General features: G+C 42.4%; 1 protein-coding gene across 2 annotated transcripts in view; it reads right to left on the reverse strand.

Annotated features, from left to right (window-relative positions):
• UQCC1 (ubiquinol-cytochrome c reductase complex assembly factor 1) overlaps window positions 1-14134 on the reverse strand; it is a 47657-nt gene extending 33523 nt beyond the window's left edge. The window contains exons 1-4 of one of the 2 annotated variants that reach the window (XM_088128515.1): window positions 13870-14134; window positions 11926-12030; window positions 8445-8546; window positions 6723-6824 (exon numbers count right to left, since the gene is read on the reverse strand). In XM_088128515.1, the coding sequence (XP_087984641.1) occupies window positions 6723-6824; window positions 8445-8546; window positions 11926-12030; window positions 13870-13893 (333 nt within the window). In that variant the 5' untranslated portion in view covers window positions 13894-14134. The remainder of the gene's footprint in view (window positions 1-6722; window positions 6825-8444; window positions 8547-11925; window positions 12031-13869) is intronic. The other variant, XM_088128514.1, reaches the window with a different exon arrangement.
• Between the last annotated feature and the right edge of the window lie 326 nt (window positions 14135-14460).

Here is a 14460-nt window from a genome sequence, read left to right on the forward strand (position 1 = left end):
ATGGATCACTGCCTTGTTGTGGCAAAGGGGCTTGCGTAACTCAGTGAAGCCATGAGCTATACCGTGCAGGGCCACCCAAGACGGACAGGTCATGACAGAGAGTTCTGACAAAATGTGGTCCACTGGAGAAGGAAATGGCAACCCACTCCAGTATCCTTGCCAAGAAAACCCCATGGACAATGTTAAAAGGCTAAAAGATATGACACTGGAAGATGAGCCCCTCAGGTCGGAAGGTGTCCAATATGCTACTGGGGAAGAGCGGAGGGCATTTCCAAGTAGCTCCAGAAAGAATGAAGCGGCTGGGCCAAAGCCGAAAGGACGTTCAGCTGTGGATGTATCTGAAAGCGAAAAGAAGGTCCGATGCTGTAAAGAACAATATTGTATAAGTACCTGGAATGTAAGATCTATGAACCAAGGCAAGCTGGATGTGGTCAAACATGAGATGACAAGATTGAACGTTGACATCTTGGGAATCAGCGAACTGAAATGGACGGGAATGGGTGAATTTAATTCAGGTGACCATTATATCTACTACTGTGGCCAAGAAACCCTTAGAAGAAATGGAGTTGCACTCATAGTCAATAAGAGAGTGGGAAAGGCAGTAATGGGGTACAACCTCAAAAACGACAGAATGATCTCAGTGTGTATCCAAGGCAAACCATTCAACATCACAGTAATCCAAGTCTATGCCCCAACCACTGATGCTGAAGAAGCTGAAGTTGACCGGTTCTATGAAGACCTACAACACCTTCTAGAACTAGCACCAAAAAGATGTCCTTTTCATCATAGGGGATTGGAATGCTAAAGTAGGAAGTCAAGGAGTAATCGGAATAACAGGCAAGTTTGGCCTTGGAGCACAAAATGAAGCAGGGCAAAGGCTAATAGAATTCTGTCAAGAGAACGAGCTAGTCATAGCAAACACTCTTTTCCAACAACACAAGAGACGACTCTACACATGGACATCACCAGATGGTCAATACCGAAACCAGATTGATTACATACTTTGCAGCCAAAGATGGAGAAGCTCTATACAGACAGCAAAAACAAGACCAGGAGCTGACTGTGGCTCAGATCATGAGCTTCTTACTGCAAAATTTAGGCTTAAATTGAAGAATGTAGGGAAAACCACTAGACCACTCAGGTATGACTTAGATCATATTCCTTGTGAGTACACAGTGAAGGTGATGAATAGATTTAGAGGATTAGATTTGGTAGACAGAGTGCCTGAAGAACTATAGACGGAGGTCCGTAACATTGTACAGGAGGCAGCAACTAAAACCATCCCAAGGAAAAAGAAATGCAAGAAAGCAAAATGGCTGTCTGATGAGGCATTACAAATAGCTGTGGAAAGAAGGAATGTGAAAAGCAAGGGTGAAAGGGAAAGATATAAGCAACTGAATGCAGATTTCCAGAGAATAGCAAGGAGAGATAAGAAGGCCTTCTTAAATGAACAATGCAAAGAAATCGAGGAAAACAATAGAATGGGGAAGACTAGAGACCTCTTCAAGAAAATTGGAGATATCAAAGGAACATTTAGTGCAAAGATGGGCATGATAAAGGACAAAAAAGGCAGGGACCTAACAGAAGCAGAAGAGATTAAGAAGAGGTGGCAAGAATACACAGAAGAACTATACAAGAAAGATCTTAATGTCCCTGATGTCCATGCTGGTGTGGTCACTGACCTTGAGCCAGACATCCTAGAGAGTGAAGTCAAGTGGGCCTTAGGAAGCATTGCTAACAACAAAGCTAGTGGAGATGACAGTATTCCAGCTGAGTTATTTAAAATACTAAAAGATGATGCTGTTAAAGCGCTGCACTCAATATGCCAGCAAGTTTGGAAAACGCAACAGTGGCCACGGGATTGGAAAAGGTCAGTTTACGTTCCAATTCCAAAGAAGGGCAATGCCAAAGAATGCTCAAACTATCGCACAATTGCACTCATTTCACATGCTAGCAAGGTTATGCTCAAAATCCTACAAGCTAGGCTTCAGCAATACATGAACCGAGAACTACCGGATGTACAAGCTGGGTTTTGAAGAGGCAGAGGAACTAGAGATCAAATTGCCAACATTCGCTGGATCATGGAGAAAGCACGAGAGTTCCAGAAAAACATCTACTTCTGCTTCATTGACTATGCAAAAGCCTTTGATTGTGTGGATCACAACAAACTGTGGCAAATTCTTAAAGAGATGGGGGTACCAGACCATCTTACCTGTCTCCTGAGAAATCTGTATGCGGGCCAAGAAGCAACAGTTAGAACCAGTCACGGAACAACCGATTGGTTCAAAATAGGGAAAGGAGTACGACAAGGCTGTATACTGTCACCCTGCTTATTTAACCTATATGCAGAGTACATCATGAGAAATGCCAGGCTGGAAGAATCACAAGCCGGAAAAGATTGCAGGGAGAATCATCAATAACCTAAGATATGCAGACGATACCACCCTAATGGCAGAAAGTGAAGAAGAATTAAAGCGCCTCTTGATGAGGATGAAAGAGGAGAGTGTGAAAGCTGGCTTGAAACTCAACATTAAAAAAACTAAGATCATGGCATCTGGACCCATCAATTCCTGGCAAATAGAAGGAGTAGAAATGGAAGCAGTAACAGACTTCATTTATTTGGGCTCCAAGATCACCACAGACGGAGATTGCAGCCATGAAATTAAAAGACGCTTGCTCCTTGGGAGGAAAGCTATGGCAAACCTAGATAGCATATTAAAAAGCAGAGACGTCACCTTGCCAACAAAGATCCGCATAGTCAAAGCTATGGTTTTTCCAGTAGTAATGTATGGCTGTGAGAGCTGGACCATAAAGAAGGCTGAGCGCCGAAGAATTGATGCCTTTGAACTGTGGTGCTGGAGAAGACTCTTAAGAGTCCCCTGGACTGCTAGGAGGTCAAACCAGTCAATCTTAAAGGAAATCAACCCTGATTGTTCATTGGAAGGACTGATAATGAAGCTCAAGCTCAGATACTTTGGTCACCTAATGCGAAGAGAGGAGTCTTTGGAAAAGACCCTGATGCTGGGAAAGATTGAAGGCAAAAGGAGAAGAGGACGGCAATGGTTAGATAGCATCACTGAAGCAATGAGCATGAAACTGAGCAAACTCAGGGAGGCAGTGAAGGACAGGAAGGCCTGGCGCAATATGGTTCATGGGGTCACGAAGAGTCGGACACGACTTAACGACTGAACAACAAATATAAATCTATTCCAGTTCCTTTTAATTTTTCTTAAAATGTGGCATCTAGAACTGGGAATATTACTTAAGGTAGTGTCTAATCCCTAAGTGTGTGCATGTGGCTTCGAGTCAATGTTGACTCCTGGCAACTACCTGGAGAAGTCCGTGCACATTTGTTGGTAAGATTTCAGAAATGATTTGCCACTGCCTTCTTCCTAGAGCTGAGAGAGACTGACCAGCCCAAGGTCATGCAGCTGGCTTTGTTTAAGCGGGGACTAGAATTCAGTCTCTCAATGTCTAGCCTGGTGCTTTAACCACTACACCAAATCCATTCAGAATATAATAAAACTATTATTTTCCCATAACTGGAAAACTACTTCTAATGATGCATCCTCAAATTGCATTTGCCTTTTTAGCAGCCATGTTACATTGCTAACTTATATTAAAATTTTGATTAACTGTAATCCCATGATTTATCCCAATATATATACTATTTGTTGTTGTTTAGTCATTAAGTTGTGTCCGACTCTTCGTGACCCCATGAACCATATTGCACCAGGCCTTCCTGTCCTTCAGTGCCTCCCTGGGTTTGCTCAGTTTCATGCTCATTACTTCAGTGATGCTATCTAACCATCTCATCCTCTGCCGTCCCCTTCTCCTTTTGCCTTCAATCTTTCCCAGCATCAGGGTCTTTTCCAAAGAGTCCTCTCTTCGCATTAGGTGACCAAAGTATCTGAACTTGAGCTTCATTATCAATTCTTCCAATACTCCCTATCAGAGTTATCTGCAAGGGGGAGGTCAAGGGGGAGCCAAATGACCAAAACAGCATTACATTGTAAGTCCCACCCCTTTTGTACACATCTCATGACATCACCTACAAAAGGGGCAGAGGATGTGTCACTATGGTGAAGAGGTTTCTTAGCAACAGTATGGCAAAAGCATCAGATCCTCCACCCCCCACCTATAATTTCTCTATTAATTTTCACTCTGTTATAACATCACATTTGTCTCTATTAATTTTCACTGTTATTTTCATCCCCTTTTCTAATCTATCAGTATCATTTTGAATTCTGTTTCTGTCTAGACAACATTAAACAAAGGGCAAGTAGCAAGAATCTTTGATTTTAGGCACGTTCAAGAACAAACAATATGGTATAAACAACACTGCAGTGTTGCATTACATTTCAAGCACCTGGCTCAATATACACATGTACCTCCACACACCAAAGATGGGCTGACTATTGCCACCACTATTGTATTGCTATATTTGCTACAGTTCAAACAAAAGAAACAAAAAGATGAAAGCTCTCTTCAAAGTTCTGGAAATATAAAACTTCTTAACTGGTGAAAGCTTTTTCTGACATCATTCAAATCAAAGATCTGTCTACCTGCTCTGGGTCCAAAAATGCTTGCATATCACTCCTGTGCTGCATAAACCTTTTCTGAAGCTGAGGGCCTTAACAGAAAGGAGTTTCTTTGTGATCATTTTTGAAGCCCAGGCCTGAGCCTTTAATCTGTTACTACTGTATATCAAGGTCTGTTTCCTTTTGATCGGTCAAGTATTTTATTAGATGCAGAACAACATTACACCTTGACAGCCAAGTTCACACATAATACTATGCCATAATGAGGTGTGTTTTTTTTTAATGCAAGATGTGGAATAACCCACTATGGCTTAGCTTTGTGTGAACAAAGCCACTAGGGTTTGCTCAACAGGCTATAGTTTTATTTAATCCTGGTTTAGTGCTATATGTCAATGTGGTTAGAGAATAAAAGCTGTACACAGAATTCAGAGTGCTAGCTGATATTTTGCGAATGAACTGTGGTTCTTGGTGGTAGTGTACATGACTTACAGCAGGTTACAAATACAATTTGCAATATCTCCATCTGAAAGAATGAAGTAGTATCAGAAGATATGAAAATTTCTGCTTGATATCTTGGCTAGTGTGATGGAATGGAATTATGAAGGCCAAGCTCAGGGAGATAAGCATTTTCTTAGCTCACCGGAACCACGTGGGAAGAACAAAAGGATGAGACTGACACCTCCCTGAGGAATTCACACTGTTGTGGCTGGAGGACTTTGGGAACTGGGGTTTTAGTCTGGGAAGATTCTTGCTAGAGATTGTAGCTAATAAACATAGCTGGACTGAATTTGCATGGTCTCTTGGAGTTCCTTGGGCTAGGCCTGACAGCTAGCTATCTGCCTGGGATCCTTTAATTTGGATTCCTGAACTAAGCAGAGGTTTGGATTCAATGACCTGAATTGCTGCTTCTAACAACTTGGCTGAACACCAAGACTGATAATATAGCAGTTCCATATGTGAGACTCAACAAGGTAAACAGAGAGAGAAGACTGCAACAGGAAGCAGAAGAGATGGCTGAAACAGGCTGCTGAAGGAAAAACAGAAAACATCAGAAAAGAGAGTAAACACATGGTTTATCATGTACCTATTTGATGGAAGGATTGGGGATATCTCACAAAGAATGTGTTTCTCAGCACAGTATCCTTACAGAAATAGATATCTATACATTAAAATAATGCTTTCTAACTTTTAATCTCTGAATTATGTGTCATTCAATCCTAATCATATTTACTCCGAAACAATCCCATTGATTAAAGGGACTTATTCCCACAGTAGGACACACAGGACTGCAGATCCAGAATCATGCAGGGAAAGTAGAATACCACTGGCTGGGACACTGAAACCATAACATCTGTCATGTTACCATTCCTGTTCACTAAGGAGATGAATGAACAGCACAAAGATGACAGAATAATTCAGAGAGAAATAAATATTCTTGGAGAACACATGATTATCGAAAGAATAAAGATACTGCAACAGTCAATAAATTACAGAGCAGTTGCAGGTCAAACTCAGGATTATGTCCATTAGTTCAAACAATAGAGAAAGAAGTTAAAAAAATAAATAAAATACTATGCTGAATAATCCTCCCTTTTAAAAAGAACTTAGTTTCCTTATACAGCAAGCTCCTGGGGATAGAATAAAACAGAGATGAAAAGTCCCAACATCACAGAAAGGTCTGACACTATTCTAACTGTACCAGAGTGGTTCCAAGCATAAGAACAACCATGTTTCACGCTCTTCTGAACATCTGCTTCAGACCCAGAACTCAGAGTTGATACAGCCCATTTCAAACTCAAAACATTTATTTCCAATTTTTAATGTACTCTACACTGCTATCATTACCATGATTAAAAGCCACTCAAGGACCACTCAAGGGATAGAAAAGAAGAAGAAAGTTAAGTCAATCCATAGCATGTAGTGTCACTAGAAGACATGCAGAAAATATTCAGCCAAAATTAGCATTTTGATCTTCAAGTACAATAGCTGCAGGCCTATAAATATGCTTATCTCAAAGTATGCCAAGGATAATTCAATGCTTCTGAATAAGCATGAATATGGTATTTCTATAAAATATAGAAATCACTTTCTGGATTATGAATTTGGTGATCCAGCAAAATTTAGACCAATACAAGCAACAAGTTTATGAAGAGGAACAATCTTAAGAAGAAAAATATTTACCCATTTTTTATATTTTAGTGGCCCTGTAAAACCCATTGCTTCTATTATCTTTGTGAAAGTGCCTACTTTCTCTTCAGATGGCTGAGCAGAACCTCTAAAAACCTAGAACAAAAGGAAAAAGGTAAGTTATAAAATTCACATTTTGATTCATAAATGTCTAAACAGTTAAAGTTATATTCAGCTCTAAATGCCAGATTTGGATTGGCAGCAATTTTCCTATTTTTTTTCTTCCAATGACTTTTTTGCAAAAATGAAGCAAAAAGATACTTTCCACCTATACATTGAATCCAATGCATGTAGACCACAGAGAAGAATCAACAACAATCTGTCCTATCTGTTTTAGATTGCACATATATGCCCCTACTGCACTGTGAGTGTGCAAGTTGAATCCCAATTTGCTGTGAAATAAGCTGAAACTGATACAAATAAATGGCATCTGCCATTCTTCATTCCACACTCCATACAGCAGACATTTTGCTTTTGATGTATGACTTAACATATTCTTGTAATTGGGATTCTTTGGGAAAAAGTGGAGGGGTACCAATCCTTTTGGCCACATCTGTAGCTGAATATAGAAGCAATGTATCACCTTTCTGTTCTCCACCAATAGCTATATATCATTTGAAATCCCACATAGAATAAAGGAGACACTGTCTATTCTTAATCTCACAAAATGCATCTCTAAATACTTCTAAAGTATTCTAAGTTATCTGGATCCTACTTTGTCATTATACGAATGAAAGAATTTATTGGGAAAAGTATGTGGCTTATAAAAGTCCTCCACAACTCCAATAGCACTTCTGCTGTTACTGCTGGGAAAGCAGAGAATTCATATTTACTTTCTAGGTTTTGCAGACTACCCCAATCTGGAGAATTGGAATGGTATCAAACAAATTAAAAAATCAAGTAACATTGAGAAAAAAGAACCTCCCCCAAAAGAATGCCACAAAGCATTAAGGTTAATGGAAAAATAAAGTGGATTTGACCTCCTTAAGAAAGGCTGGGAGAAAGGCTGCTGTACAAACCTCTGAAGATAGAGAGTTCCAAAGCATGGGGGCCACAACCAAAAAGGCCTGCTGTCTGGTCCACTCTAACCTTGCATGGGGAGAACTCTCAGAAGGCCCTCTTGAAATGTTCTTACTAGATACCTGCCACTGGCTACAATGGTAGCGTAATTGCCTAGGACAGCTGTTGTTTTAACTAGTTACAATAAATACACATGAAGACCTGCAGTTCTGTCTATAGCTCTTGCTGCTTTCATCAAAATGATCAAAAGAGAGTCTTTTTTTATAATGAAGCTCCATCCCTTTTGGGCATGTGCGTGACATCACAACACATATAACAAGTGGCACGGCTTGTGTCACAAAACTATTTGCATCATTCTGATCCCCACTACCCCTCTGCAGAGGCCCCTGGAGACCCCTGTCCCTGTCTATACTGCTTTTCAGTGTTAAGGTAGTGCCTCTGTCTCTAGTATGAGCAAAGCACTACTCAACAAGAATCAGGGATATTGCATGAACAGCCCTTACATTACAGTTTCCTTATGAAGATCCAACAAAATGGGAAACACTTTGAAAATCATTAAGCTACAATGGTGGCCTCTAAAATTAGGCGCACATCTCCTACACAAATCCAGAAATCTCCAAATCCAATAAGACCACAGCCTTTGCCCAATATATCTGAACAGGATAGTGGTAATTTAAAACTTCACTTTGTCCTTACCTTTGTCTGATGAAATGTTCTGTTTGGTTGTTTGATGTTCCTGATGCTTTGTATTAAACCACAGCAAACTTTGGTTAACTGTAACTGGCCACTGTTGTGTCTCTGATAAGACAACAAAAAGAAAAGCATGTCTATAAAAAATAGTGTGGAAGAGAAACATGGTAAGCTTAAGAGGTAACATAAGCCTGAAAGTTACAGACTGGAGTCAACCCACAGAAGTTGAGATAAGAAAGGCCTCTGTAGTCTTCAACTCTATGCAAATGAGCTCATTACAGATTTGTTCACAAATGAAAAAAATGACAAATATACATTGAAAGAAAAAAAAACCCTCTGTCTTGTCAAAGCACTGTAGGCTCACATAAACATTACCTTTTCATGTTACCCAAAATTTTGTTATCTCTACCTCCAATTCACTATAATTCTCAATTTTTTATCCAAGACCCTCCTACTCCTACATTTCATTTTCCTAATTCCCATTAATCTATCCTTTCCTAACCAATGTAGCATGCATTTTTTCAGGTTTGGTGTGATACTGTCACAAGGTTCAATTCTTTAGCTTATAGTGAAGAACAATGTTCTGCATAGCACAGCAGATAAAACTGCTCTTCACGAATGATAAAGGCCTGATCAGGCTCAAATTATTCAGCAGACTAAAGCCACAGAAAACACCTCTTTCAATGTTCCCACAAAATTCCCTAACAACACAGTACACTTTGATAAAGTTCTTTCTTGCAGCTATACCTGTAATAAGTTGAGCTTTAGGGATCAGTTGGGACTGCTGCTGTTGTACCAGCCCCCCTGCTGCACAGCAACTTCCCTGCCTGAGCTCCTTGATGCCATTTCTGGGTTGGCAGTAGAGTTCCCCAGGCTTATGGTCTTGGGGGACTTCAATCTGCCTTCTCTAGGGTTGGGGTCTGAGGCGGCTCGGGAGTTTATGGCCACCGTGATGGCTATGGGCCTATCCCAAATCATCCAGAGCCCAACACAGGACAGCAGTCATGCACCAGATCTGGTGTTCCTGTCGGAGCAGTGGCTATGTGATCTGAAATCATGTCTTGTCATGTTCAGATCACACCCTGATTACAATGGGATTCTCTAGCGCCACTATCTATTGCAGGGAGACCGGACCCATTAGATTGGTTCACCCCCGGTGACTAATGGACCCAGATGGGTTCCAGAGGGAGCTGGGGTTTGTTCCTGGTGGTCTGCTGCACAGTCCATCCGAAGCCTTGGTTGCTGCTTGGAATAAAGGGGTGGCTGAGGCTTTGGATCAGATCACGCCCATGCAACCTCTCTCCTCTTGGGGATCCCGGCACTCTCCGTGGTTTACCGAAGACTAAGGGAGAAGAAGCGAAAGAAGAGATGTCTAGAGCATCGCTGGCGCTCGACAAGGGACGAACTCAACTGAACACGGGTTAGAACTGCTATTCATGCCTACTTAGTGGCGATAAGGGCGGTGAAGCGTCACTCCTCCTCTCATTGTGTCTGCAGATAGCCACCCCACAGCCCTGCTTCAGGTGACACGAGCCCTCCTGGGTCAGGATGGCTCAGAGAACCTTCTGCAGGGATGTGCGGAGGAATTTTCCCTGCATCTATTGGATAGAATCACTCGGATTCATTCTCAGCTGGATATTGGCTTTGCTGCAGGTCCGGTGGAGATGCCTAGGGAGGAGCCTTGCCCTGTTCTGGGAACAGTTTAAATCTGTTGGATCTGAGAAAGTAGACAGGGTCCTTGGGGCTGTGAGCTCAGCCACTTGCTCTTTAGATCCATGCCCCTCCTGGCTGATTAAAGCGGCCCGGGGAATGTTGTGTGAGGGGGTTCTAGCGATGGTTAATGTGTCTTTGAGAGGGGGTTCTTCCCTTGCCTCTTAAGGAGGCTTTGGTTCGCCCCCTCCACAAGAGGCCATCGCTAGACCCCACTATACTGGACAATTTTCGTCCAATATCTAACCTCCCCTTTTTGGGGAAGGTGACTGAGAAGGTGGTTGCACAACAGAGGACCTTGAAGCGGATTATCTGGATCCCTTTCAGTTGGGATTCAGGCCTGGGTATGGGACAGAAACAGCATTGGTCACACTTATGATCTCTGGCAAGGGCGGGATGGGGGTTGTGCATCCATCCTTGCCCTACTTGACCTCTCTGTGGCTTTCAATACCATTGACCATGGTGTCCTTCTGGATCGGCTCAGAGAATTGGGGGTGGGCAGCACTATGTTGTGCTGGTTCACCTCCTTCCTCCGGGGCCAATTCCAGTTGGTGGTGGTTGGGGAGGAGAGATCCTGCGCTTGGCCCCTCTTATGTGGAGTGCTGCAGGGTTTGGTGCTCTCCCCCCTCCTATTTAACATCTACATGAGGCTGCTGGGTGAGCTCATCCATCACCATGGGGTGAGGTATCATCAGTATGCTGATGATACCCAATTATACATCTCTGCCTCTGGTGAATTAAGCGATGCTGTAGATGTCTTATCCCGGTGTCTGGAGGCTGTGAGGGTCTGGATAGGGAACAACAGGCTTCAACTGAACCCTGGCAAGACTGAGTGGCTTTGGGTTTTGGGGCCTTCTGGTGCTAGGGCTATGCCATCTTTGGTATGGAATGGGGTCACACTGCCCCAGACAGACCTGTGCACAATTTGGGGTTCCTCCTGGACTCACGACTCCTGCTCAAAAAGCAGGTGACAGTTGTGTCTAGGAGGGCCTTTGCAGAGCTTCATGTTGTGCGCATTCCTAGATTAGAGGGACCTGTTCACTGTCACTCATGGCCTAGTTACCTCCCGTCTGGATTTCTGTAATGTGCTCTACATGGGGCTGCCCTTGAAGAGTACCCAGAAGCTTCAGCTGATGCAAAATGCAGCGGCATGGGCAGTTATGTGTGCCCACAGGGTGGGCCCCTAGGGCAGTATATGTTACACCTCTGCTCCGCGAGTTGCATTGGTTGCCAGTTTGCTTCCAGGTCCAATTCAAGGTGCTGGTTTTGATCTTTAAAGCCCTTCATGGCATGGAGCCAGGTAACCTGAGGGACCACCTCTCCCCAATTACATCTGCCTGTCCCATCAAGTATGGCAGAGAAGGCATGCTGCAGGTCCCATCTGCCAGGAAATTACATTTGGCGGGTCCCAGGAGGCCTTCTCTGCCATGGCGCCCACCTTGTGGAATCTACTCCCCCTAGAAGTGAGATTAGCTCCATCCCTCTTAACATTCCACAAGTCCCTCAAGACCTAGCTATGTGATCAGGCCTAGGTGTCCCAGGGGACTGGGGAGATTTTGCGATGGCTCCCTTATCAGTATTGTCCCCTCCTGTTCTATGTGCTTTTATAGTTTATTACTTGTAATTGTTTTTGTGTATTTATTGTTTTTAATTATTGTACACCACCCAGAGTTACTTTATGTGAGATGGGCGGCTATATAAATATGATAAATCAATAAAGAAATGTTATCGAGCAAGTTCCATGGAGCATTCTGTCCCATTATGGTTGAGCTCCTACCTGGAGAGAACCATGGAGCAACCTGCCCCACTGCTGTTGAGCTAATGTTGTTTGTATCAGTCCACTGCATAATGCAATCCAATGAGGTTCTCTAGTGCGGTGTATCTAGAAGAAAAAAATGAAAGGGAATGTATACCAGTGGTCACTCATTTGGAACAGAATTTAAATTCAACATAATATATGTTTTAGTTCCATGTTTCCATAATTCAGTACAGAATAAATGTACTGGTTTTCTGAAGATTTTGAATATTTCAACCGTATGAATTCTTAAGATATTCAATTGCAGTTCAAAGTGACAAATTATTACTCAGATTTGTATTCCATTAACTTTTCAGTGTATGTTTAACGTTGTTAAGTTGGGGGGTTTTTTGGCATGCATTCATCTCATGAATCTCAGAAAAAACATTTAATCTTTTTAATGGAATAGCATGCAATGATACATGAAAATAATTATATATTCTTTTCTGCACTAATATATCTATTTACATTAACTACACATAGACATGCACCCTATTGTAGTTGTGATACATGTCTAAGTCATCCTGCCACCAAATTATACTCTAAAAAGGAACACTCATTTTAAGACAATAGTAATTTCATAAAGATTATAAATTATTCAATAGGTTATCAGCTGTGAATAACACCAGCTAGATCAAGAAGGTTTCTAGTTGCTATTGTAGAAATACCACTGTACTCAGCTATAAACTGTATTCTATAATGTATTATCTTTTATAATGCAATAAAACAATTAACTTTGGGGGAAAAGCCTATTAGATTCTGAGAAAACTAAAATGAAATAAGATACTAGCATAATTAAAAATGCTGCATAGCCATTAATAGTGATAATCAAAGCATGCAAAAAAATTCCCACAAGATATAGCTTCCATAAAATAGCATCATTAAGGATTCAGTATCAATTACAACCAGCTAGAGCTTGAACCAAAATATCTCATAATATAAAGCTAAACATGAAGGTTGTAATTGCAGTGATAATAAGATAGTCACATACTGAATACAGAAAGACCCACTTCCATTAACTGCAGTATTAGGGAAAGTATAAAGGAGCATTGGACACAACAGATATTAACTGAGGCAATTATAACTGGATCTAGGTGATTTAGTTTAGTAAAATTATTCTCTGCCTCTAGACTGTGTGTGTGCACATCATACTCACTAATATATATTTATATCACACATTAACTAGTGTGGCATAATATGGACAACCTGCCTTGCCAAAGGTAAATGAAGATAAATGTTAGTATTTCTTCTAGCCCTTTAATGATCATGGCTGCTATAAGAAGGTCCAAGGAAGCATATGAGCTGCTACTATTGAGCAACTAGCAGGCACAAGGGAGAACCAACATAAAAGTGGTTAGAGGAATACAGACATGAAAATAGTGGGAGTGCCAAATGAGTGCAGAATTAACCATCTCCATTGATATTTCAAAACAAAAATGATCAATGTTCATCAGTATGATAGAGATATAGAATTAAATGTTTTAATTTTTATGACAATTACTGTTCAACTCAGTAGTTCTGCGTTATGTTTGAAACACTACCCAAGGTGTGGGAATGGATTAGTTTAGCCTCAACCTCATACAGGTTATGAACTCTTCTTCCTCCTCCTCCCCAGCAAAAGTTATTTCACAGCGACAGGACTCCCACGGCGACCCCACAGTTCTGAGAAATCAGGGGAACGTACTTAGGCCGGCAGCCCCCTTCTTTCCTCCGACTCGCAGCTTTCCAACCATGAAACCGATCCTACGGCGTGGGGTTGCAATTCATACACCCGGTTCGCTCTTGACCGAGCAACAAGGATGACCGACCTACCCCAAGCAACCCCTTGGGAAGCCTCTAAACAGCGGACCGTCCGTCCCTCAGGAGCAGCGGCCCGGCTACTTTTATGAAAGAAGCTCCCAAAGACAGGTCATGCACGCGACTCACCACGACTCTCACCAGCGCCGCCATCTCCCTCCCGGGACAGGCTTCCGTTTCCGCGGAACGTTCAAGTTCTTCCGTTTCTCCGCCGCTGCCGGGAATTGCAGGAAGGCGCGTTCTGGCCGCCGTGGATAATGGCACGAGCGAGCCGCGTCTCCACGGAGATGGTTCTAGAATGGCTTCCTTCGCCCGAGGGGAGCTGGCCTGCCAACCGCCGCATTATCCTCAGCCGTCTGGAGACCATTACGGCGAGGAAGACCGTGCTCCTTTCATCCCCCCGTGGTCGCGGTTTCTTATCCGTGGCGCGCTGGAGAAGCGTGCCGATGCTTGGGGATGTAAATCGTGCCGCCACTCGTGATCGTGGGGACTCTGGAAGAGAGAGCTCTTATAGCGAAAAAAAGAGAAATGGGGAAAGGGGAGAGGGTTTTTTTCTTGTCGCCATCTGCTGTTCTGGCTTGAAGCAGAGGAGGCAAAAAGGCTCCTAAAAGAATATGCAGAATACCTATTTTCGTTAATGAGCCTGACACCAAATAATTCTTCCCTGGCCGTAATAAGGCAAGGCCTAGCAGCAGTTAGATAGATGGGTCATTATATAGA

This window comes from Python bivittatus, unplaced genomic scaffold (assembly GCF_059951505.1).
Source record: "Python bivittatus isolate LINGU-HERP-01145 unplaced genomic scaffold, Pbiv_v1 ctg000700_np1212, whole genome shotgun sequence".
In the NCBI taxonomy this organism is placed as follows: domain Eukaryota; kingdom Metazoa; phylum Chordata; class Lepidosauria; order Squamata; family Pythonidae; genus Python; species Python bivittatus.